General features: G+C 42.5%; 2 protein-coding genes across 2 annotated transcripts in view; one reads left to right on the top strand and one right to left on the bottom strand.

Annotated features, from left to right (window-relative positions):
- Window positions 1-6,226, top strand: part of LOC112070223 (solute carrier family 22 member 16-like) — a 35,786-nt gene extending 29,560 nt beyond the window's left edge. Inside the window, exons 7-8 of the mRNA XM_024137644.2 lie at window positions 505-604; window positions 726-6,226. Of these exons, the coding sequence (XP_023993412.1) occupies window positions 505-604; window positions 726-908 (283 nt within the window). The 3' untranslated portion in view covers window positions 909-6,226. The remainder of the gene's footprint in view (window positions 1-504; window positions 605-725) is intronic.
- Window positions 6,227-11,422: 5,196 nt separating this feature from the next.
- Window positions 11,423-23,166, bottom strand: part of LOC112070222 (uronyl 2-sulfotransferase) — a 40,558-nt gene continuing 28,814 nt past the window's right edge. The window contains exons 6-8 of the mRNA XM_024137643.1: window positions 18,502-18,599; window positions 18,157-18,314; window positions 11,423-14,083 (exon numbers count right to left, since the gene is read on the bottom strand). Of these exons, the coding sequence (XP_023993411.1) occupies window positions 13,791-14,083; window positions 18,157-18,314; window positions 18,502-18,599 (549 nt within the window). The 3' untranslated portion in view covers window positions 11,423-13,790. The remainder of the gene's footprint in view (window positions 14,084-18,156; window positions 18,315-18,501; window positions 18,600-23,166) is intronic.

The following is a 23,166-nucleotide window of genomic DNA, read 5'->3' as shown; positions in this document are numbered from 1 at the left end:
CTATCCAACATCATCAGGTACAGAACAGGACACACTGTGAGCTCTATCAACCATCATCAGGTACAGACAGGACCACACTGTGAGCTCTATCCAACCATCATCAGGTACAGACAGGACACACTGTGAGCTCTATCCAACCATCATCAGGTACAGACAGGACACACTGTGAGCTCTATCCAACCTATCATCAGGTACAGAAAGAAGGACACACTGTGAGCTCTTCCAACCATCATCAGGTAAAGACAGGACACACTGTGACTCTATCCAACCATCATCAGGTACAGACAGGACACATGTGAGCTCTATCCAACCATCATCAGGTACACGACTAGGACACACTGTGAGCTCTCTCCAACCATCATCAGGTACAGACAGGACACACTGTGAGCTCTATCCAACCATCATCAGGTACAGATAGGACACACTGTGAGATTCTTCTATCCAACATACTTAATGTATCCTGACAGATGCTATCAATTGTATTAAAGTGTGTTCTCCCCTTAGGTCCCTGGCGGTGGGCAGTGGCAGTATGATGTGTCGTGTGGGCAGTGTGGTGGCTCCTTTCTGTGTCTACCTGGCTGACATTTGGCAATTCCTACCACAGGTAAACAACAGACACATATATACAGGTAGAGCATATATTCTGATTATGATAACATACCCTTACACATTTTTCTTCTTCCACTAACTCAATTTCCTTTTCTCCTGTCTTTCCTCTCCCATAGCTGATTGTGGGGATCCTGGCATTTATAATAGGTGTTCTGACCCTGTGGTTACCAGAGACGCTGGGTGAGCCCCTGACCAGCACCATGGAGGAAGCTGAGGCTCTAGGCAGGAAGAAGAACCCTGAGGTGGGCAAGAAAGACCCTGAGGAAGGGATGGAGATGAACTTGAACCAGAGCAACTAGCTGGATGTCAAGCCTTGAGTGACACCTCTCCACCAACCAGAGAGAAGGAGTGGTCCACGAATACAGAGAGAGGGAGGGGGGAGGGAGGGAGGGGGAGAGGGAGAGACTGACTCTGACTACTGTAAACGGTGCCAAGAAACCAACAAAAACCAACAACATCTAAATTAGAACAAGTAGGACTTTTTATAATAAAGTATTTTTTGACATTTTGTTCTGCAAAGTGACCCATTTCAGAGTTGGTATCCTCTGGTTGAGCCAGCCAACCTCTGAGTGCTTTGGCTGCAGCTGTTTACATAGAGACAGTAGTGAAGTTTATTCATCACATCTTAGTCTCCTGATGAGAGCCACATGAAAATGAGCCTCATGATCGGCATTGACATTGTAATGTGTGCCTTCCAATCACATCAACCAATGAATTCACACATAGCGAGACAATCTTAAGTGCTGTGTGTGCTGTGTGTGCTGTGTGTGCTGTGTGTGCTGTGTGTGCTGTGTGTGCTGTGTGTGCTGTGTGTGCTGTGTGTGCTGTGTGCGCTGTGTGCGCTGTGTGCGCTGTGTGTGTGCGCAAGAGATCAAGAGAGAGTGTGCATGTGTGTTTGTGCATGTGAAATGTGATATTTCACTTACTGAGACTGTGATGTAGGGCTTGATTCAATTAGATCCGCTTTAGCCAACGGCGGTATCAGAGGTGGAACTGTGTTATTGCTGTCAAATCCACAAGTTGCTCCAGGCATTATCAGAGATACTTTTGAGAAGATGGGAAGCAACGAGAGCTTTCCTTCAAGCAGTGAATCGGAGTCATTTGGGCACTTGCTCAAAAACATTAGCATGAAGTACAACAAGAAGTACAACATTCAAATCTTTTATCTGAGAATTAACTTCTGTAATATTGTATAGCTTTGGCATCGTGACATTACGTACCTTCGAGGAAAATAGGCACGTTTCTCGGCTCATACCCTGACTGGGAAGGAATTTTGTGACGATTAGCTTAGCAGCTGCTTGGTGCAACAACATTAATGCGATTGGTCAACAGTATGCTGGGTAGGGCATTATACGTTCCTCCATTCATTGACCAATGGGATTGCTTTCTCCTCCTTTCTCCAATATCTCTGGTATTATGCCTAAAGCGGATATTGCCACTGGCTGCATGTAGTCGCATTAACAAACATCCTGTGCTGCCTTGTTTACAAGTTGGAACAGTGGGACACAGTGGAAAGATAGGCTACACATTTTACTACCATGTGTAGATGCAATGGCTTCAATATGGGCACAATCAGAACAAGCTCAGGACAAAGGACGCATGTTACCACCAGGTATATACGAGGCCCTGTGTGTGTGTGTGTGCGTGTGCGTGTGCACGTGCGTGCACATGTGTGCAAACATGTGCATATGCTTGTTTGTGCGTGTTGGGATGTGATGGACTACCTAAAAATAGTAAGGGATTGATTCAGTCCGTATAGCTGAAGACCCGCACTACAGCGCAACAGAAATTTAAAGGCAATGTTCCAGCGTTCACGTAGACTGCATTCATAGTAACTCAATCAAAAATGACCTTTAAATTTCAGTCGCGCTACAGCTCTGATCTTCAGGCTTACGGATTGAATCGTGTGTGTGTGTGTGTGTGTGCATGTGACTGTAAATTAAGCAAGCTACATTCTAGTCTGCCATCCAGAAATGTATCAAATAGACTTCTCTGTGTTGGAAGTATAGGTGCTAGATGAAATGAAGAAAGACATTTCTGTAGTTTATATAACAAACAATGAATTTTGTTAATGCTTTTAAAAAAAACATTCTTACTCTTTTAACCTTTTACTGCAGTGGGCTAAATGAATGTCACACAGAGTGTTTTTTGGTAGTCTTAAACAAATATACTTTCAAACAAAAGTATACACCTCACACACATGGTTGTGGACTTAATAAAAAGACACCTGTACCATGTCAGATACAGAGTTGAAATGTATTCAATTTGGATTTTGAATCCCAATATTACACTTTATATACATTGCAGAAGACTGAAATATAACAAAACCGTTTGACATAGAAACACCAGATTTTCAGTGGGTTTCTTTAGATAATGTTTATTAAGTAACATTCCACCCATGAGGATACTAGGTCATTTGACTGCAGGAAAGGGGTACCATGATGTTTTTGACTAACTATGTGAGGATGAACCCCAGGATCGAAATATAGGCTTTAAAATCATTCTTAAGCAATACTCTATTGTACATTTTAGCATTTCATAGCGAACATTTTTTTTTGTCCAAAGGAACACAGTCTATAGACTGCTTACAGCGTAAGGAAACCAATGTGTCATTTGTAATTTAGGTGAACTATCCCTTTAAGGATCATGAGGTACTGCTGGAATGTCTACCACTGGACACGCCTGCTGTTTTTATTGTATATTAATGATATGAAAGATGCTTGTTCTTGCCGTCTTTTTCTTTATGAGGATTACTCTACACTTCTGGTGTCTCACAAAAGTAAAACTATGTTGGAGAGCATACTTAGCACAGAGCTTACTAACATTAGCAAATGGCTTGGAGATAATAAGTTATCTCTGCACTTAGGGAAAACTGAAGCAAGTATTTTGGGATCCAGACCTAAATTGTATAGGTTGTCTGAAATCAGAGTGGAGTTAGGGGGTGAGGTGCCGACTACTAAAACCTATGTTAGCTACTTGGGATGTATCCTTGATGGAAGCTTGGGAGGTGTGAGCATGGCCAATAAGGTACTAGGGAAGGTTAATGCCAGGATTAAGTTTTTGGCTAGAAAGTCCAAGCTGCTTGATAAGGCTACTGGCCTCATTCAATGCCATTTTGACTATGCTAGTACTTCCTGGTTTGGGGGCTTATCTAAACTTATGAAGGGGAAGCTCCAGATAGCCCAGAATAAGTTGATCAGGGTAGTATTGAAGGTGAGTCCACGTACTCACATAGGCAGGAGCTGCTTTCAGGAACTAAACTGGCTGCCTGTTGAGGCTAGGGTGTCCCAGATTAGACTAGGTTTGGTTTACAGGAGTATTTATGGTCCTGCGCCCAGATATTTAAGTGATTACTTTGCTCGTGTTAGGGATGCACACAATCACAGCACCAGATCAGGTGTTGCTGATGTGTGCTTATACAGGTTCAGGAGTAATGCTGGGAAAGGTACTTTCTTGTATACTGGAGCCTCAGAATGGAATGAGTTGCCTCTGCCTATAAAAACAATGTCCTCTCTGGACAGCTTTAAAAATAAAGTAAAAATATGTTTGATGTCCTCTGTGCCCATATGAATAACCTCTATGATGTAACTGGAATGATGAGATAGATGTTCTTCTTTTATGTTTTTGTTTTATTATTTCACTGCCATACTGTGTTCGATCTTGTATAGCCATCTTGTCTCAAGAGGACCACAATGGAAATAAGTCCCAGACTTTATTGTGTGTTTTCCTCGATGATTTTATTCATGTGCATGTATGGCTTTTAAGTTTTATGTGTGGTTGTTTTTTAAAATGGTCGAATTAATAAACTAAACTAAACGCCAAAACATTTACAAAGCATTTATAAAGCATAAATAGTGCTCCCTTTAGATTAGTGACTGGGAAAGACTATTTAGTAAATTGTTTATAAATGTGGGAGTAATTAACCATTAACACATTTTATAATTTATTATAGACCGTTGAAATAAATTGTCAACTTTTCTGAGTAACTTTTCTGCCCCGGCAGGAGAGGGAGAGAGAGAAATGTGTGAGCAGGAGTATGTAACAGAAATAGCAGCAACAGACATACTGAAGTCAGGCTAGCAGTTTGATCTACAGCCTACTGATACACACATGCACACACCCATGAACACACGGACACAAACACGCACACACCCATGAACACACACACATGCACACACACCCATGAACACACACACATGCACACACACCCATGAACACACGGACACAAACATGCACACATGCACACAGGTGTACCTAAAATAGTTATTCTGCTAACCCAGTAACAGGAAAAGTTTGGTCCCATGTCTGACAGTTTAAGGTTAATTTCCTGCCACTACACATTTTGCAAGAGGAGTAGAGAAAATGTAGCTGTAAAGCAAGCTTTCTGTAATTCTACACCATTTGCCATGGGACGAGAGAAGTTTAGCAATTTTCAAATTCATATTCTACTCATTTTGGGGCAAAGAGAAACATTTCTTGCATTTCTACCCATTTTGCCACGGGGTGGAGAGAAACTTTGGCATGTTTAAAGCTAATTTCCTTCAATTCTACACATTTTGCCAAGACTTATGCCATGTTAAAGGTCCAATGCAGCCATTTTTATCTCAATATCAAACCATTTCTGGGTAATAATTAAGTACCTTACTGTGATTGTTTTCTACTAAAATGCAAAGTGCAATTTTTAAAGCATGAATTTTGTGGCCAGCATGTTTTGGCACCCCAAGTTTTCGGAGAAAATTTATTTTATATATAAAAACGAAATTGTTGGACATAAAACACTGTAAAATCACTAGCAAATCAGCTCCAAGTGATTAACATTTTGGAAATCTGTTCCAAAGTATTCCCACACATGATATTGAAATACTGTATGTGATTATATACAAAAGTAAGCAAGGTTTGAAATTATTATGTTTTAGTCACATACTATATATCTTTGGGCTACTTGTGGTCAATTTGCAGTCCACAGATTATTTGTAATTATGTTTCAGCCCCCTGACCATCCGCTAAAGTAAAAGTTGGCCCGCGGTTAAATCTAGCTGATTATCCCTGTACTACATATTCCTTTTCCATATGGACAATGTCTTCAGAGTTTCCCTGAGGTGCCCTAGAGAGAGTTGAAGACTTGGGTGACCTCTCAGTCAAGCTGTGACATGGAGATACCACCACCTGCTGGTCAGTTTGGGAGCTACATTCAAGTACATCGATGAGAATGCAATTTCTCTGGGCCAACCCCTTGAATAGCTTGGCAACTGTACACTGTCTGTAGGCCCCTACAACCTCTCCTCATTCCTACCCATCTCTTTGTTTTCCTCTCAATATACCAATCCCTTACTCTCCCTCCCCCCATCCCTTTATCCATGTCTCTTAATTATCCCTGGAGCATTGGGATCCAGTCCACAAACCGATAGCTAATCTTCCTCCTGTGAATGTAATGCAAACACCTCTTCCTCGCACCACGTCCAGCCAATCTCATCTACTGACCATAACAGTAGTTGTCAGGGCTCCCAAGAGATTCACAATGATGGACTGTCGTTTCTCTTTGCTTATTTGAGCTGTTCTTGCCATAATATGGACTTGGTCTTTTACCAAATAAAGCTATCTTCTGTATATCCCCCCACCTTGTCACAACACAACTGATTGGCTCAAACGCATTAAGAAGGAAATAAATTCCACAAATTAACTTTTAAGAAGGCACACCTGTTAAATGAAATACATTCCAGGTGACTACCTCATCAAATCAAATCAAATGTATTTATATAGCCCTTCTTACATCAGCTGATATCTCAAAGTGCTGTACAGAAACCCAGCCTAAAACCCCAAACAGCAAGCAATGCAGGTGTAGAAGCACGGTGACTAGGAAAAACTCCCTAGAAAGGCCAAAACCTAGGAAGAAACCTAGAGAGGAACCAGGCTATGAGGGGTGGCCAGTCCTCTTCTGGCTGTGCCGAGTGGAGATTATAACAGAACATAGCCAAGATGTTCAAATGTTCATAAATTACCAGCATGGTCAAATAATAATAATCACAGTAGTTGTCGAGGGTGCAGCAAGTCAGCACCTCAGGAGTAAATGTCAGTTGGCTTTTCATAGCCGATCATTAAGAGTATCTCTACCGCTCCTGCTGTCTCTAGAGATTTGAAAACAGCAGGTCTGGGACAAGGTAGGATGTCCGGTGAACAGGTCAGGGTTCCATAACCGCAGGCAGAACAGTTGAAACTGGAGCACCAGCACGACCAGGTGGACTGGGGACAGCAAGGAGTCATCTAGCCAGGTAGTCCTGAGGCATGGTCCTAGGGCTCAGGTCCTCCGAGAGAGAGAAAGAAAGAGAGAAAGAGAGAAAGAGAGAATTAGAGAGAGCATTCACACAGGACTTAAATTCATGAAGCTGGTTGAGAGAATGACAAGAGTGTGTAAACCTGTCATCAAAGCAAAGGGTGGCTATTTGAAGAATATAAAATATGAAGGAAAAAGGAAACCGCAAACTGCTCTTGATAGTATCACTGATCTTTAATAAGCTTACGTATCGGCCTCACGACCTTCGTCAGAGTTTTTGTGAGTCATTTTTTTTTTCTTCTCACCCTTATAGACCTAGCCCCACCCACATCCGTTCCACGCATCGAAAGGGGTTGGAGGCGAAGGAAAAAACTAATAATACGTTTGTGCTAAACGTATTAAACACGTCGGTAAAACCACAGAGGACATAACTTGCTCCGTATGTCTTTCATTAATGTCTTTCATTGGGTACATCGTACGAAAAACATCAGAGTAATCTTAAATAGGGACATAATTCATGTTCAAATTCACAACATAACATACATAGGCATTTCATCATTAAGTCCTTTAGGAAATAATGTCTGGAGGGTGAAAATCCAAAAACATTCTCTTTTACTCAGAGTATTATTAATATCGCCTCCCCTGTCTGATATCTTAACTTTCTCTATGCCACAAAATCTGAAGGTAGAAATGTCATGCTTTAGGTCATTAATATGTACTGCGACTGGGTAATCCCTGTCGTTTCTCTCCAATGAGAGCGAATTTCCTACAGACAGCTACTCCAGCTACCATGGCACACAGTCGGGTTCTTTTTAGCCCGGAAGCAACACAAGGCTCCACGAAAGAAAATAAAGGATGTAGAAGAGGCAAGCGGTCGGAGAGGGGACCAGGAATACAGGCCGTGGACACGGGGCTACAGCAGGACACGGTAATTAACCTCTCCAAAAAATGAATTTACTGACGCGCAAATCTCAGTCTTATCTAAAGGCCTCTCTTTTGTACCTACATGTACAGATAAACCATTCAATACGAAAGTAGATCTGTTTAAATTATTTCGTAAGATTACATTTAAGCATGTGTTTTCGCAAAACACTGTTTCGGGCCTAGAAACACATCAAAGAACTGGTACCCATTTTAAGCCCAAAAGGTAATTCTGTCCCATGGTTAACAACTCCTCAATTAATATCTATTGTAGGTTAGTCGAACAAGAAGCCATGTCAGTATATACGAGACAAACAAACCACATTCAGAAGAATCTCACCAGAATTTTAATTAATGAAAGATTCATCTTTGGTTATAAAACCTGCAGACAAGGGGGGTGTTGTGGTTGTTTTAGACTATGAAAAATATAAAGAAGAAATTCAGAGACAACTCAGCAATGAACGTTTCTATAGAAACGGAGTGCTGTTCCTACACAGGTGTTCCAAAGGGAAATGTGCTCTAATCTGGAGCCCTATTAAACCACCTTATCTCAAAACCTGAATATGATTATCTTTGCTGCAAATGTGCCATACGTCCATGCCTGTACATTCGACCGAAATTACACAAACCTAAAACACAACAAGGCAACTATCCAGGCAGACCAGTGGTTGCAGGAATAGACTCAATGCTAGAGCCGTTGTCGAACTTTGTAGACTCTTTTATTAAAACTCATGTGCAAGCATTGCCATTATATGTATAAGACTCTATAGACTTCATAAACAAGATCTCATCAATAACGGGTTTAACAGAAGACTGTATTTTGGTCACATTAGATTTCGAGAGTCTATATATACCAGCATTCCCCATGTGGGGGGCAGGCAGCCCTAGCTCACTATTTGGGAGACAGAGATACTAACGAATATCCACCAACAAACTTTATTCTAGAGTTGGCTGAATATGTTTTGACGTATAACTATTTCAGGTTTGATGATGAATACTCCCTCCAAACGAATGGAACATCGATGGGCTCTACATTTGCTCCGAGCTATGCTAACTTTTATGTGGGTATTTTTGAAGAACGTTTTGTTAATAATGAAAACGAAAATCCATTTTTGAATAAAGTCCTGAAGTGGTATCGATATATTGACGACATTTTTTGCATATGGGAAGGAACGGAAAAAGAGCTGTCAGATTTTATGGCACTACTCAATGACATTGACCCCAATCTCAAATGCACTATTGAATGTGACGCTCAGCGTGTTCATTACCTCGATATGTGGATTGAGAAATCAAATGGAACCCTGTTTACAACTCTGTATAGAAAAGAAACGGACAGAAATACTCTATTACAGGGGACAGCTTCCATCCTGCGCCATTAAAAAGAGGACTTCCAAGAAGCCAGTTTTTCAGACTGCCACTCCACATAGGATTATCTAGAAAAAGCATTGGAGATGCGCATTAAGTTTCTAAGAAGAGGCTATTCGCCACCATGTGTGGATGAAGCTCTTAATTTGGCATTGGGAAAAACACGAGATGAACTGCTACAAAAAAGACCCGCTAAAGCTAAAGAACACTCCGTAATGTTTACAACCACATATACGCTGAACTCGCGAAAAGTGGGAGATGCGGTCAAGAAACACTGGCACTTATTGTGTATAGGAGGGGTCGCAATTTACGCGATAAATTGGTTCATGCTAACTGCCAGCCACAAAAGAAAATCAGCCAGGCCCTTTTCGCCCTCTTCCAAATGTTAGCTATAAATGCAGAGGATGCGCACTGTGCAACAATATGATGAAGTGTGAATATTTCTGCCACCCACACACAGGAAAACGGTTCCAAATAAATGACATTATTACGTGCTCCACCACCCATGTTATTTACATTATTAAATGTCCATGTGGGCTCTGTTATGTCGGTAAAACCACCCGCTCTCTCAAACAGAGAATCAGTCAACATAAACGTCCAATCAGGAGAAACGACAGGGATTACCCAGTCGCAGTACATTTTAATGACCTAAAGCATGACATTTCTACCTTCAGATTTTGGTGATATTAATAATACTCTGAGTAAAAGAGAATGTTTTTGGATTTTCACCCTCCAGACATTTCCTAAAGGACTTAATGATGAAATGCCTATGTATGTTATGTTGTGAATTTGAACATGAATTATGCCCCTATTTAAGATTACTCTGATGTTTTTCGTACGATGTACCCAATGATTAATGAAAGACATACGGAGCAAGTTATGTCCTCATTGTGGTTTTACAGACGTGTTTAATACGTTTTATGCACACACTCTATTCTAATATTTATGAAATCCATATTGTTATATTTGGTAGCACTTATTATTTGTTTTTTCCTTCGCCTCCAACCCCTTTCGATGCGTAGAACGGATGTGGGTGGGGCTAGGTCTACATAAGGGTGCTAATTTAAAAAAACTCAAACTCAAAAACAAAAGGTCTGACGAAGGTTGTGAGTGCGATACATAAGCTCTTTAAAGATCAGTGATACTATCAAGAGCAGTGTGCGGTTTCCTTTTTCCTTCATCTTGTTCAACTGTTACCATGTACCTGCAAAAAAGATTGCTCAGATGTGCGAGTGCCTTTTGAATTAAGAATATAAAATATATTTGGATTTTTTGGTTACTACATGATTCCATATGTGTTATTTCATAGTTTTGATGTCTTCATTATTATTCTACAATATATAAAATAGTAACAATAAAGAAAAACTCTTGAATGAGTAGGTGTCCAAACTTTTGACCGGTACTGTACGTTTCTTATTTCCTTATCTCCGCATTGTCTCCCTCTTTGCTAAAGGCTACGAGCCAGTTCGTAACACATTTTATAGATACAATGATAAGTAGCATATTCATTTTAAATGTGAGCATGCTTTCCTCCTCCGACAAAACAAAAGCTGATTCAAAGGGGGTTTGAAAACTCTTCCGTGAAGGACTCCGGTAGGATACACATGACTATCCTCAATGAAAGGTGGCTATCGAGGAGGGGAGGACATGCTTCCATTCGCCTATTAAACGAATGGACATCCCTTCGACCACTTATCGGTTTCCGGGTCACGTAGGAGAGAGGACAGAGGAGCGGGTGGAGGTCAGACTTTTCCCCAAATGAGTCTGGTGGAGGAGGAAGCTTCCAACTCCACAACGGCGACAATGGCTGTTATCACCAGTCAGTCTCAATGGAAACTGATAGTGTTCTGACACAAACATTCCCTTCCAGACAGATTTGATCATTGCTCAATGGCTGAATGATCTATTTCTTTGCTAACAAACCAGCTGTTTTGGTCTTGGTTGTCCTCTTCCTGGGTCTCTGGGGTGTTGTGAACTGGGGCTTTCTCTCTTAGGAAGGAGGCCTGGTGTCCAGGGGGTCGGGAGACACTTGAGGCCAATGTTCTTGTTCATCAGGTGGAACTGGAACAGCACTTACACATGAATAACCTAGTACTTGTTTATCAGGTTGTTAGCACATAACAGACTGCATTTATTTCATGGATTCAGAGCTAGGTGGGTAAATGTACAATTCATGTATCCTCTAGGATTGGAAAACAATAGGCATGCACTGGTTTATTGTATAAAAAATAATTGTGAGGAAGCACAGACAGCAACTGCAATTGTTAGGTTTTTATTTAGAAGACTGTCTGAGGAGATTGAAATGAATGGATTCCATTTATTGTAAAACAGTTCAACCATTTCTTTAAGATGTTCATATCATTTTATTGGGGATATTTTACTCATCTTTAGATATTATGAATAGCTTGATAGTACAACTTATTTCAACGTTGTAAGAAACCTTTTTTCCTGAGAATCCTTTCTGGAATGAAAATGGATACATAATAATAAATTAAAATGTCAAAAAGAAAATCCACGCTGAAGGCAATGACAGTACAATGACTATGGCTTACAGATGTGGTCAAATATATTGGCACCCTTGCCCTTTTTTAATTGCGTGCAATGGAGCATTTAAAACTGGTTGAATTGCTCTTTTTACCCTGTAGGCACCTGGAACTTTCCACAGGTGAGATACATTGCACAGTAAACCAGAATTAGAACCAAATTCATTTGAATTGTGAATAACTTAGTCAAGACCCTTTTTGACTTTGAAGTGAAAAATCTTAATTTCAGTTTGGATTGTTTCTTTCTTCTTGGTCCTGTGCAGTTGTAAATCAAACAGATACACGTTAATATTTTTTTTCCAAATCTACTTGTTTTAGAAGAAATAGTGAGGGTGCCAATATATTTAAACCACAAATATAGGTATGACTGCCAGGTAATAGGTGGTTGTGGCCATTTTCTTCTCTGGGTGTTGAGTTATCAGTAAATGGCCAAAGTGCAACACCATGGCTGCTCTATGAAATACTGAGAGTCAGGGGAGAGTTAAGAAACAAAGGTGTGGATTTAGACATTACAGTAACCAACAAGCCGAGGTTGAACATCCTCAAATAAGACTAAGTGCAGACTGTGAACACATTGTCATTTCATTTGGTGAGTTCAGGTAAAGCGTTTGATTAAAGCCTTCAGCTTTATCTTTGAAATAATATTTTTATTCGATTTTTTGTTGTTGTTGAAGGAAGTCAAACATCATATTTTCTATTCCAATGGAGATGTCAACATTTGAGGAAAAACATACATTTTCACCAATCAACATCATACATTTCTTAATATTTCCCAAGTTATGTACCAAAATATTCAACCTTTCTTCATACATTTTCAGTTTGACAAATGTTGTTGTCAAATCCAATCGTAGACACACAGTTGGAATTCTTTGAATTCATAGTTGAGTGCTCTTCCTGCCATTTGACCCTTTCATCATATCGACATCTATTAAACAAAGTAAACTGATTCTGTCATGCATAGACACTATCACATTTGGGCCCCCCACTCCCACTCCCACTGTGATCAGAGGATCCTCCCAAACAGGGTTTCTAGGAACAGAAGGTGTCTGACCCCACTTGGTTAGGTTTGGCACTTAGAGAAGTTTATGACTATGACACACCATTTGACGGTTTGGCACTTTGAATCACACTTTGAAAACAAGGGCCCTTAAAACAGGCAGAGTGTGAGGGAGAGAGAGAAAATAAGGGGAAAAGAAAGGGAGAGAAAAGGAGGCTGGGAGAGACAGGGAGAGACGGAGTGGTCAAGCACTAAAAGTAGACCTGTTACACACAACCCCTACAATTTCATCCCCGTCTCGTCCCTGCTCTCTCACACCTCAACACGCTCCTCCCCCCCCATCATCCCTGCACCTATGTTGGTGTCTTTGAATTTTTCCTGATCCTGAGATGCAGCCCTCCCCTCAACATGTAAAATGTTTCTTAATGAGTTCATAGGTCCAAATCCCTTTTGTCTTATCTCACCTGGAGATACCCCAAACAGGACGCCCTCAAACCAACAAAACAAAAATAAAACAAGCAAAGTGAGCTTTTTAAAGTAAACCCGCACCCATTATTCTAGTCAATCTTTAAATATAGCGGTTCGTCCATCCATCCATCCACCCACAACGAAGGTCCTCAGCGGTGAGCAGAGAGTCCGAGCCCACTCCCAAGGTCCTCAGCGGTGAGCAGAGAGTCCGAGTCCACTCCCAAGGTCCTCAGCGGTGAGCAGAGTCCGAGCCCACTCCCAAGGTCCTCAGCGGTGAGCAGAGAGTCCGAGTCCACTCCCAAGGTCCTCAGCGGTGAGCAGAGAGTCCGAGCCCACTCCCAAGGTCCTCAGCGGTGAGCAGAGAGTCCGAGCCCACTCCCAAGGTCCTCAGTGGTAGCAGAGAGTCAGAGCCCACTCCTAAGGTTCTCAGCAATGAGTAGAGAGTCCGAGATGAACGGAATATGTAGCCCGTAAAAACACAGGCATCAGGATCCACACACCCCCAACCAATCGTCCTCCTGGGAATGCTGACAGACAGGGCACATCCCCCGCCCCTTTATCATGCCACCTCCAGCCAACCAGACGCAAGTAAAGTCCTCAGTCACCACGGCATTGGTCAGGGCTGGACCAACCAGCTGTTGGCGTCCTCCAGGTCGGTCTCCAGCTCCTCGTCTTCATCCAGGGGCTCTGGGGTTTGGAGGGAGAGGTCTCTTAGGAAGGAGGCCTGGTGGGAAGGTGGTCGGGAGACCGACTTGAGGCCAATCTTCTTCTTCATCAAGTGGAACTGGTCTCGGATGAAGTTGTAGAAGTCGTACTCGTAGCGCATGCGGTGGTACAGAACCTGAAGGGCCTCCAGAGTGGGCGTGTGTTTACGCACCGTACCAGTCATGTTCCCCATCTTCCTGTAGTCTGCGGAGACAGAGAAACAGACCAGGAAGTTATTAATGTATGGTTAAAATGTGAAGAAAATACATATTGTCATCCATCAAAAGGAGAGTTAGGCCTACTGTAGACCACTTTTGAGGTATGAAAATAAACTTCTGACAAAGTTTGTTATTGGAGTGAAATATTCCTTCAAAAGGTGAATCATTTCAATGCAGTGTAACAGGCATATACAGTACCAGTCAAAAGTTTGGACACGCCTACTCATTCAAGGGTTTTCTTTATTTTTTACTATTTTCTATATTGTAGAACAATAGAGAAGACATCAAAACTATGAAATAACACTAACACTAGGTTTCTTCCTAGGTTCCGGCCTTTCTAGGGAGTTTTTCCTAGCCACCGTGCTTCTACACCTGCATTGCTTGCTGTTTGGGGTTTTAGGCTGGGTTTCTGTACAGCACTTTGTGACATCAGCTGATGTAAGAAGGGTTTTATAAATACATTTGATTGAATCATGTAGTAACCAAAAAAGTGTTAAACAAATCAAAACCTACATTGTATTTGAGATTCTTCAAATAGCCTCCCTTTGCCTTAATGACAGCTTTGCACACTATTGGCATTCTCTTAACCAGCTTCATGAGGTAGTCACCTGGAATGTATTTCAATTAACAGGTGTGCCTTCTTAAAAGTTCATTTGTGGAATTTCTTTCCTTCTTAATGTGTTTGATCCAATCAGTTGTGTTGTGATGGTGGGGCGGTATACAGAAGATAGCCCTATTTGGTAAATGACCAAGTCCATATTATGGCAAGAACAGCTCAAATATTTTAGATTCTTCAAAGTAGTCACCCTTTGCCTTGATGACAGCTTTGCACACTCTTGCCATACTCTTGGCATTCTCTCAACCAGCTTCACCTGGAATGCTTTTCCAACAGTCTTGAAGGAGTTTCCACATATGCTGAGCACTTGTTGGCTGCTTTTCCTTCACTTTGCAGTCCAACTCATCCCAAACCATCTCAATTTGGTTGAGGTCGGGGGATTGTCTAGGCCAGGTCATCTGATGCAGCACTCCATCACTCTCCTTCTTGGTCAAATAGCCCTTACACAGCCTAGAGGTGTGTTGGGTCAATGTGCTCTTGAAAAACAAATGATAGTCCCACTGAGCGCAAACCAGATGGGATAGCGTATCACTGCAGAATGTTGTGGTAGCCATGTTGATTAAGTGTGCCTTGAGCCTCCCGAGTGGTGCAGTGGTCTAAGGCTGTGCCACTAGAGAACCTGGTTCGAGTCCAGACTCTGTCGCAGCCGGCCGCGACTGGGAGACCCATGGGGCGGCGCACAATTGGCCCAGCGTCGTCCGGGTTTGGCCGGCAGGGATGTTCCTGTCCCATCGCGCACTAGCGACTCCTTTTGCGGGCCGGGAGCAATGCACGCTAACACGGTCGCCAGGTGTACTGTGTTTTTTCCGACACATTGGTGTGGCTGGCTTCCGGGTTAAGCGGGCGTTGTGTCAAGAAACAGTGCGGCTTGGCTGGGTTGTGTTTCGGAGAACACACGGCTCTCAACCTTTGCCTCTCCCGACTACATACAGTAGTTGCAGCGATGGGACAGGACTATAACTACCAATTGGATACCATGAAATTGGGAAGAAAAAGGGGTAAAAAAAACACACACAAAATTCAATATATTTCAATAAAAAGTGTGCCTTGAATTCTAAATAAATCACTGAAAGTGTCACCAGCAAAGCACCCCCACACCATCACACCTCCTCCATGCTTCACGGTGGGAACCACACATGCAGAGATCATCCGTTCACCTACTCTGTGTCTCACAAAGGCACAACGGTTAGAACCAAAACAAAAAAATTTGGACAAATCAGACCAAAGGACAGATTTCCACCGATCTAATGTCCATTGCTCGTGTTTCTTGGCCCAAGCAAGTCTCTTCTTATTGGTGTCCTTTAGTAGTGGTTTCTTTACAGCAATTCAACCATGAAGGCCTGATTCATGCAGTCTCCTCTGAACAGTTGAGGTTGAGATGTGTCTGTTACTTGAACTCTGTGAAGCATTTATTTGGGCTGCAATTTCTGAGGTTAGTAACTCTAATGAATTTATCCTCTGCAGCAGAGGTAACACCGGGTCTTCCTTTCCTGTGACAGTCCTCATGAGAGCCAGTTTCATCATAGCGCTTGATGGTTTTGACCTTTTCTGAATTGACTGACCTTCATGTCTTAAAGTAATGATGGACTGTCGTTTCTCTTTGCTTATTTGAGCTGTTCTTGCCATAATATGGACTTGGTATTTTACCAAATTGGGCTATCTTCTGTATACCCCCCCACCTTGTCACAAAACAACTGATTGGCTCAAACGCAAAGAAATAAGAAGGAAAGAAATACCACAAATTAATTTTTAACAAGGCACACCTGTTAATTGAAATGCATTCCAGGTGACTACCACATGAAGCTGGTTGAGAGAATGCCAAGAGTGTGCAAAGCTGTCATCAAGGCAAAGGGTGCCTATTTGAAGAATCTCAAATAAAATATATTTAGATTTATTTAACACATTGGGTTACTACATGATTCCATAGTTTTGATGTCTTCACTATTATTCTACAATGTAGAAAATAGTAAAAATAAAGAAAAACCCTTGAATGAGTATGTGTGTCCAAACGTTTGACGGTACTGTACATGCCAGGGTGTGGTTGCGTATGTACCAGTGTTTCCTCTGGAAAAATGTGTAGCATTGGCGGGAAAAGGTTGCGGACCTCACCCTGGATAATTTCTATGTAGCAGGACAGAGATGCTCAGGACACACTACTTCAAAACGAATGGGAAAAAAACACCATCTAAAATATAAATTCCACCTCCAGAAATGAGCCAAATAATGAAATGAAATGAAAACATTCTTTAACGCTTAGGTCGGCTAGTGGTTCAGAACAATTACATTGGGGGTCGGCTAGTGGTTCAGAACAATTACATTGGGGGTCGGCTAGTGGTTCAGAACAATTACATTGGGGGTATGGGGGTCGTTCTAGTGGTTCAGAACAATTACATTGGGGGTCGGCTAGTGGTTCAGAACAATTACATTGGGGGTCGGCTAGTGTGTTCAGAACAATTACATTGGGGGTCGGCTAGTGGTTCAGAACAATTACATTGGGGGTCGGCTAGTGGTTCAGAACAATTACATTGCGGGGTCGGCTAGTGGTTCAGAACAATTACATTGTGGGGTCGGCTAGTGGTTCAGAACAATTACATTGCGGGGTCGGCTAGTGGTTCAGAACAATTACATTGCGGGTCGGCTAGTGGTTCAGAACAATTACATTGGGGGTCGGCTAGTGGTTCAGAAACAATTACATTGGGGTCGGCTAGTGGTTCAGAACAATTACATTGGGGGTCGGCTAGTGGTTCAGAACAATTACATTTGGGTCGGTCGGCTAGTGGTTCAGAACAATTACCATTGAGGGGTCGGCTAGTGGTTCAGAACAATTACATTGGGGGTCGGCTAGTGGTTCAGAACAATTACATTGGGGGTCGGCTAGTGGTTCAGAACAATTACATTGCGGGTCGGATTTTTAAAAAATCAATATAATAACGTTTTTAAAAACCCAGGAGCTTGCTGTGTAGCATTGTGTTCAAATTCCATTCTTTGAGCGGCGAGGCAGACATAAAGCCTCGCACACGGCCTCTTATTTGTGTGGTGATAAAACATTCTAATTTGTCCACGTGCAGAATTTGGTTTCAGAAGTGGGGGGGACATAACTATAATTATTTGTTATTATTTTGATTCAGTCGGATAAACACTCCAAACAGTCTACCTGACCGCTCGGAGGCGTCCGCATGGTCCTAAAGCACACCATTGCCTCATTTTGTAGCACATTCCAATGATACAACTGGGTGGGACAAAAATGCTATTTCAGAATGTGGAGCTGTCCCCAGTGAAAGTTGCTCCACTGATATGGGTATAGGCTACAACACCACCGTGGAAACAGGTGCTGCGCGAGTGAAATCCCCAGTTTTTAAGGACAACAACGTGGTAGATGGTTACATAGCCTGCACAAAGGGCAGTTAAATAACTTCAGTGGAAACACTGGTGTGTAGGCCTACCTGGGCTCTTGTAGATGTTGAGTACGTCAGTAAAGTAGTGAGGTAACAGTCTCTCTAGAAGAAGCAGGACATCTTCCAGCTCCTCTAGGATCCCCACGATAAGGAAGTTCTCTAGAACGTTCTGTTTGGCCCTCTCCAGTGCCCATTGTCCCGGCTCCCTGAAACACACAGAACAACAGGCACAGTCAGAGGAAAATATCAACCAACCCAGAGGGAATTATAACCAATAATACTTTAATAAACATTAATATTGACTGGTATTAAAAAAATATTAATACCAGTCAGGATAATGTGTAACTATTACCAAATGTGGAGCCTGATTCCCTGCAATACAGGTCTTATTACCTGCACTGGGGGTGCTGTCCACAGAAATATGGGATGATGTAGAAGAGTCTGGGGTTGGAGCATTCTGGGTAATTCTCCAGGATGCACACATTGATGTCCTGGACAGGAGGGAGACCGAAGAGACAGCCCATCAGAAAAACAGACAATCACATTCAGGTTGCACAGGAAGTTGTCGGCACCTTAATTGGGGAGGATGGGCTCGTGGTAACGGCTGGAGTGGAATATGTGGAATGGTATCAAATACATGAAACACATGGTTTGATGCCATTCCATTCGCGCCATTCCAGCCATTATTATGAGCCGTCCTCCCCTCAGCAGCCTCCAATGTGACAGGTTGATTGATGCCTACTTTTCTGCAAGAATAATGGGATTGAATGAAAAGTGCAATTCTACATTACTCTCACTAGGGGGAACCCTTCACCAAGTCTTCTCGTTTCTTAAGGAACTCATACTACTTTTGATGGTTAGCGTTGGTAAAATGAATACTAAATAATTATGGTGGTAAACAGTCAAATTTGGAAGACAAGCTGCATTATGACTATAAAATAACTTTTTGGTTTGAACACTATTTAATATTTTATTTTAACAAATCAAAAAGGAACTAAAAATAATTAATAAGATGAACTCCAGAAACTTCCATGGGCACATATGTTTGATCTCTGGCCACTTAGTTAAACGGGATGTAGATCTCCCTGCACCACCCCCTAATTACATTTCTAAATCATGTTACGTAATTATGAACTCAAATGAATTGATGTGAAAGTTTTTATGTATTTACTTGAACTATTTATGATAGTAAAATGTGAACATCTTAAATAAAGATACTTTTTTAAACAAACCAAAAAAAGTAAACAGACACTACCTTCAAACCAAACCTGACAGCCTAAATAAGACATTCAGCTTCCTATTAGCAGTTATTAGCTCATCTGTTTCCTTCTCAGTGGAATATGTAGGGTATCTCAAGAGCAACATGTAGTGAGAGGTCAATGGTATTATTCTCTGACCAGAATGATGACTGTTTAGTAATGCAGACCAATATACTGAAACAAGGGTAACCTTTGGTCTCCTCCGCTAGCCACATTATGTTGGCCATGCTACAAACATCCCAATCCCACCATCCCAACATCCCAATCCCACCATCCCAACATCCCAATCCCACCATCCCAATCCCACCATCCCAATCCCAACATCCCAATCCCACCATCCCAATCCCACCATCCCAATCCCACCATCCGCAATACCACCGCCAATCCCACCATCCCAATCCCAACATCCCAATCCCAACATCCCAATCCCAACATCCCAATCCCACCATCTTCTCTCCCTCCTGACCCACCGCCTGTATGAAAATGAAAAAGAAAGTGTCCAAACGCAGGAGCCACTGGAGCAGAGCAGTGAAACACTAAACCACCTCTCTGTTTAACCAGTGGGCTGAACGAAGGAGGCCCACTGAGACCAAATTAAAAAAGAAAGAGAGATTAAAAACCCATAAAGGAGTGAAGTCACCCAGTCTTTTCTCTCTCTCTGCTACAAACCCAAGATTCAAATCCATGTCATGTCAGGTGACGTAAGCTTTATTGACAGCAACGAGGCCTGGGCGACACAACACTCAAAAACACATGAAAGATACACACACACACACTCAAACCCATTCACACACACAAGCAGGCACGCAAGCTCACACACCCACACACACAAGACACACCCACACACACAAGACCCACACACACAAGACCCATGCACGCACGCACACACACACACACACGCACACGCACACGCACGCACGCACGCACACACACATACAATTTAGCAAAGTACTGTTCATTCTTGCACTTCTCCCATCGATTAGAACTATAACAGTCTTTGGAATAATTTCTTCCTCCATCCAGGGAAGCAGGAAGGAGAGAGTGTGTGTAGCGGGAGTAGGACACTATGCAGTGCATTCAGAAAGTATTCAGACCCCTTGACTTCTTCCACATTTTCTTACGTTACAACCTTATTCTAAAATTAATTAAATTGTTTTTTCCCCTCATCAATCTACACACAATACCCCATACTGAAAACGCAAAAACTGGTTTTTAGACATTTTTGCAAACATGACATTTACATATTCCGACCCTTTACTCAGTACTTTGTTGAAGCACCTTTGGCAGCGATTACAACCTTGAGTCTTATTGGGTTTGACACTACAAGCTTGGCACACCTGTATTTGGGGAGTTTCTTCCATTCTTCTCTGCAGATCCTCTCAAGCTCGGTCAGGTTGGATGGGGAGCATCACTGCACAGCTATTTTCAGTTTTTTCCAGAGATGTTCGATGGGGTTAAAGTGCGGGCTCTGGCTGGGCCACTCAGGGCCATTCAGAGACTTGTCCCGAAGCCACTCCTGTGTTGTGTTGGCTGTGTGCTTAGGGTTGTTGTCCTGTTGGAAGGTGAACCTCCAGTCTGAGGTCCTGAGTGCTCTGGAGCAGGTTTTTATCAAGGATCTCTCTGTACTTTGCTCCGTTCATCTTTGCCTCGATCCTGACTTCTCCCAGTCCCTGCCACTGAAAAAGATCCCCACAGCATGATGCTGCCACCACCATGCTTCACAGTAGGGATGGTGCCTGGTTTCCTCCAGATGTGACGCTCAATCGCTCAAAGAGTTCAATCTTGCTTTCGTTAGACCAGAGAATCTTGTTTCTCATGGTCTGAGAGTCCTTAGGTGCCTTTTGGCAAACTCCAAGTGGGCTGTCATGTGCCTTTTACTGAGGAGGGGATTCCATCTGGCCATAAAGGCCTGATTGGTGGAGTGCTGCAGAGATGGTTGTCCTTCTGGAAGGTTTTCCCATCTCCACAGTGGAACTCTGGAGCTCTGTTAGAGTGACCATTGGTTTCTCGGTCACCTCCCAGACAAAGGCCCTTCTCCCCGGATTGCTCAGTTTGGCCAGATGGCCAGCTCTCGGAAGAGTCTTGGTGGTTCCAAACTTCTTCAGTTTAAGAATGATGCAGTCCACTGCGTTCTTGGGGACCTTCAATGCTGCAGACATTTTTTGGTACCCTTCCCCAGATCTGTGCCTCGATACAATCCTGTCTCAGATCGCTACGGACAATTCCTTTGACATCATGGCTTGGTTTTTTCTCCGTCAACTATCGGAGCTTATATAGACAGATACAAATTCCGAATTTACCAGAGGTGGACTCCAATCAAGTTGTAGAAACATCTTAAGGATGATCAATGGAAACAGGATGCACCTGAGCTCAATTTCGAGTCTCATAGCAAAGGGTCTGAATACTTATGCATATAAGGTATTTCTGTTTTTAACTTATAATAAATTTGCAAAAAACTCTAAAACCTGTTTTTGCTTTGTCATTATGTTGTACTGTGTGTAAATTGATGAGGAAAATGTTTTATTTAATCCCTTTTAGAATAAGACTGTAATGTAACAAAATGTGGGAAAAGGGAAGGGGTCTGAATACTTTCCGAATGCACTGTATGTTTCCATTCTGGACCCACTCTCAGCCAGATAGATCCCTGCAGTCCTTTTTTCACACTTATCAACAAAGTCGGCGCTGTGACTCACATGACATTTGCCTGTGTTCCACTGTGTTCCTCCCCCCTTTATACACATAAAACATGACTTAATGTACCCACAAAAACAGAGAGGGAGTGGTAGGGTGAGGCGGGTGTGTGTGTGTGGTGTGTGAACTATGATATCACTAAGGTTGCAGGAAGTGTTGCATTTCACATGGCCACTATTAAAGAGAACAGTCTCTCACCCAGCTCTGGTCCTGTCTGGGTTCTGTGGTGTTAATGATACTGGGACACCTGGTGTACAGTCAGGTCACAGCACAACACAGAGACCTGTCAGGAACATGACATATTAGCTTCATAAACCATTCATAAGCTTTGAGTGGGCCAGACTGGGGCCACGCGATGATGATAGAACACTAACAAAAGCCTTAAGAAACCTGGATGCACTGGGGCTTTGATAACAGACCACCATTTCCACTCTTTCTTGCTCTTCTTCTCTACCCCTCAATTTCTCAAACTCTCGATTCCTCCCACCAAAAAACATCATTAATTCCTCTTAAACCCACGAACTCTGCGGGCAACACAATATGAGAGAAAAGGACACGTGTCAGTTCCTGTCTATGTAGATGATAGGTTTAGAGAGGAGGACGTTATCCTTTCAGTCAGCCACCAAGGGGCCATAAGGCTGTCTGACTGACTGACTTGCTCATTGACTGACTGACTGACTGACTGTCCTGTTAACACAGGGAGCAATATTCTTAGAGATCAGTTCAAGCTAAACTTTGAATCCCCAAAGAAATCCACCCTTACCACTGAGTGCCTTTTTAATCTGCTCTGCACTCTCTCTCAGATCCGCTGCTCTGCATTTGGACCGGGTACATTCTGACAAAAGGGAGCAGAACAACTGGAAGAGGCTTCAAAGGAACCATACGAATCCAAGAGAATTGTTTGAGAGAGATCATGAGAGAAGAAGAGGCCCAGAAGGGTTTTAAAAATCGTGACACAGCCATTCTTCAATATTCTTCCTCTGCGAGAGAGAGAGAGAAGAGAGAGAGAGAGAGAGAAGAGAGAGAGAGAGAAGAAGAGAGAGAGAGAGAGAGAGAGAGAGAGAGAGAGAGAAAAATGTCTGCATGTTCTACCAGTGTTCTGGCGTTC

This window comes from Salvelinus sp. IW2-2015, unplaced genomic scaffold (genome assembly GCF_002910315.2).
Source record: "Salvelinus sp. IW2-2015 unplaced genomic scaffold, ASM291031v2 Un_scaffold1264, whole genome shotgun sequence".
NCBI classification, from domain to species: domain Eukaryota; kingdom Metazoa; phylum Chordata; class Actinopteri; order Salmoniformes; family Salmonidae; genus Salvelinus; species Salvelinus sp. IW2-2015.
This window is presented reverse-complemented; position numbering and strand designations above follow the sequence as displayed.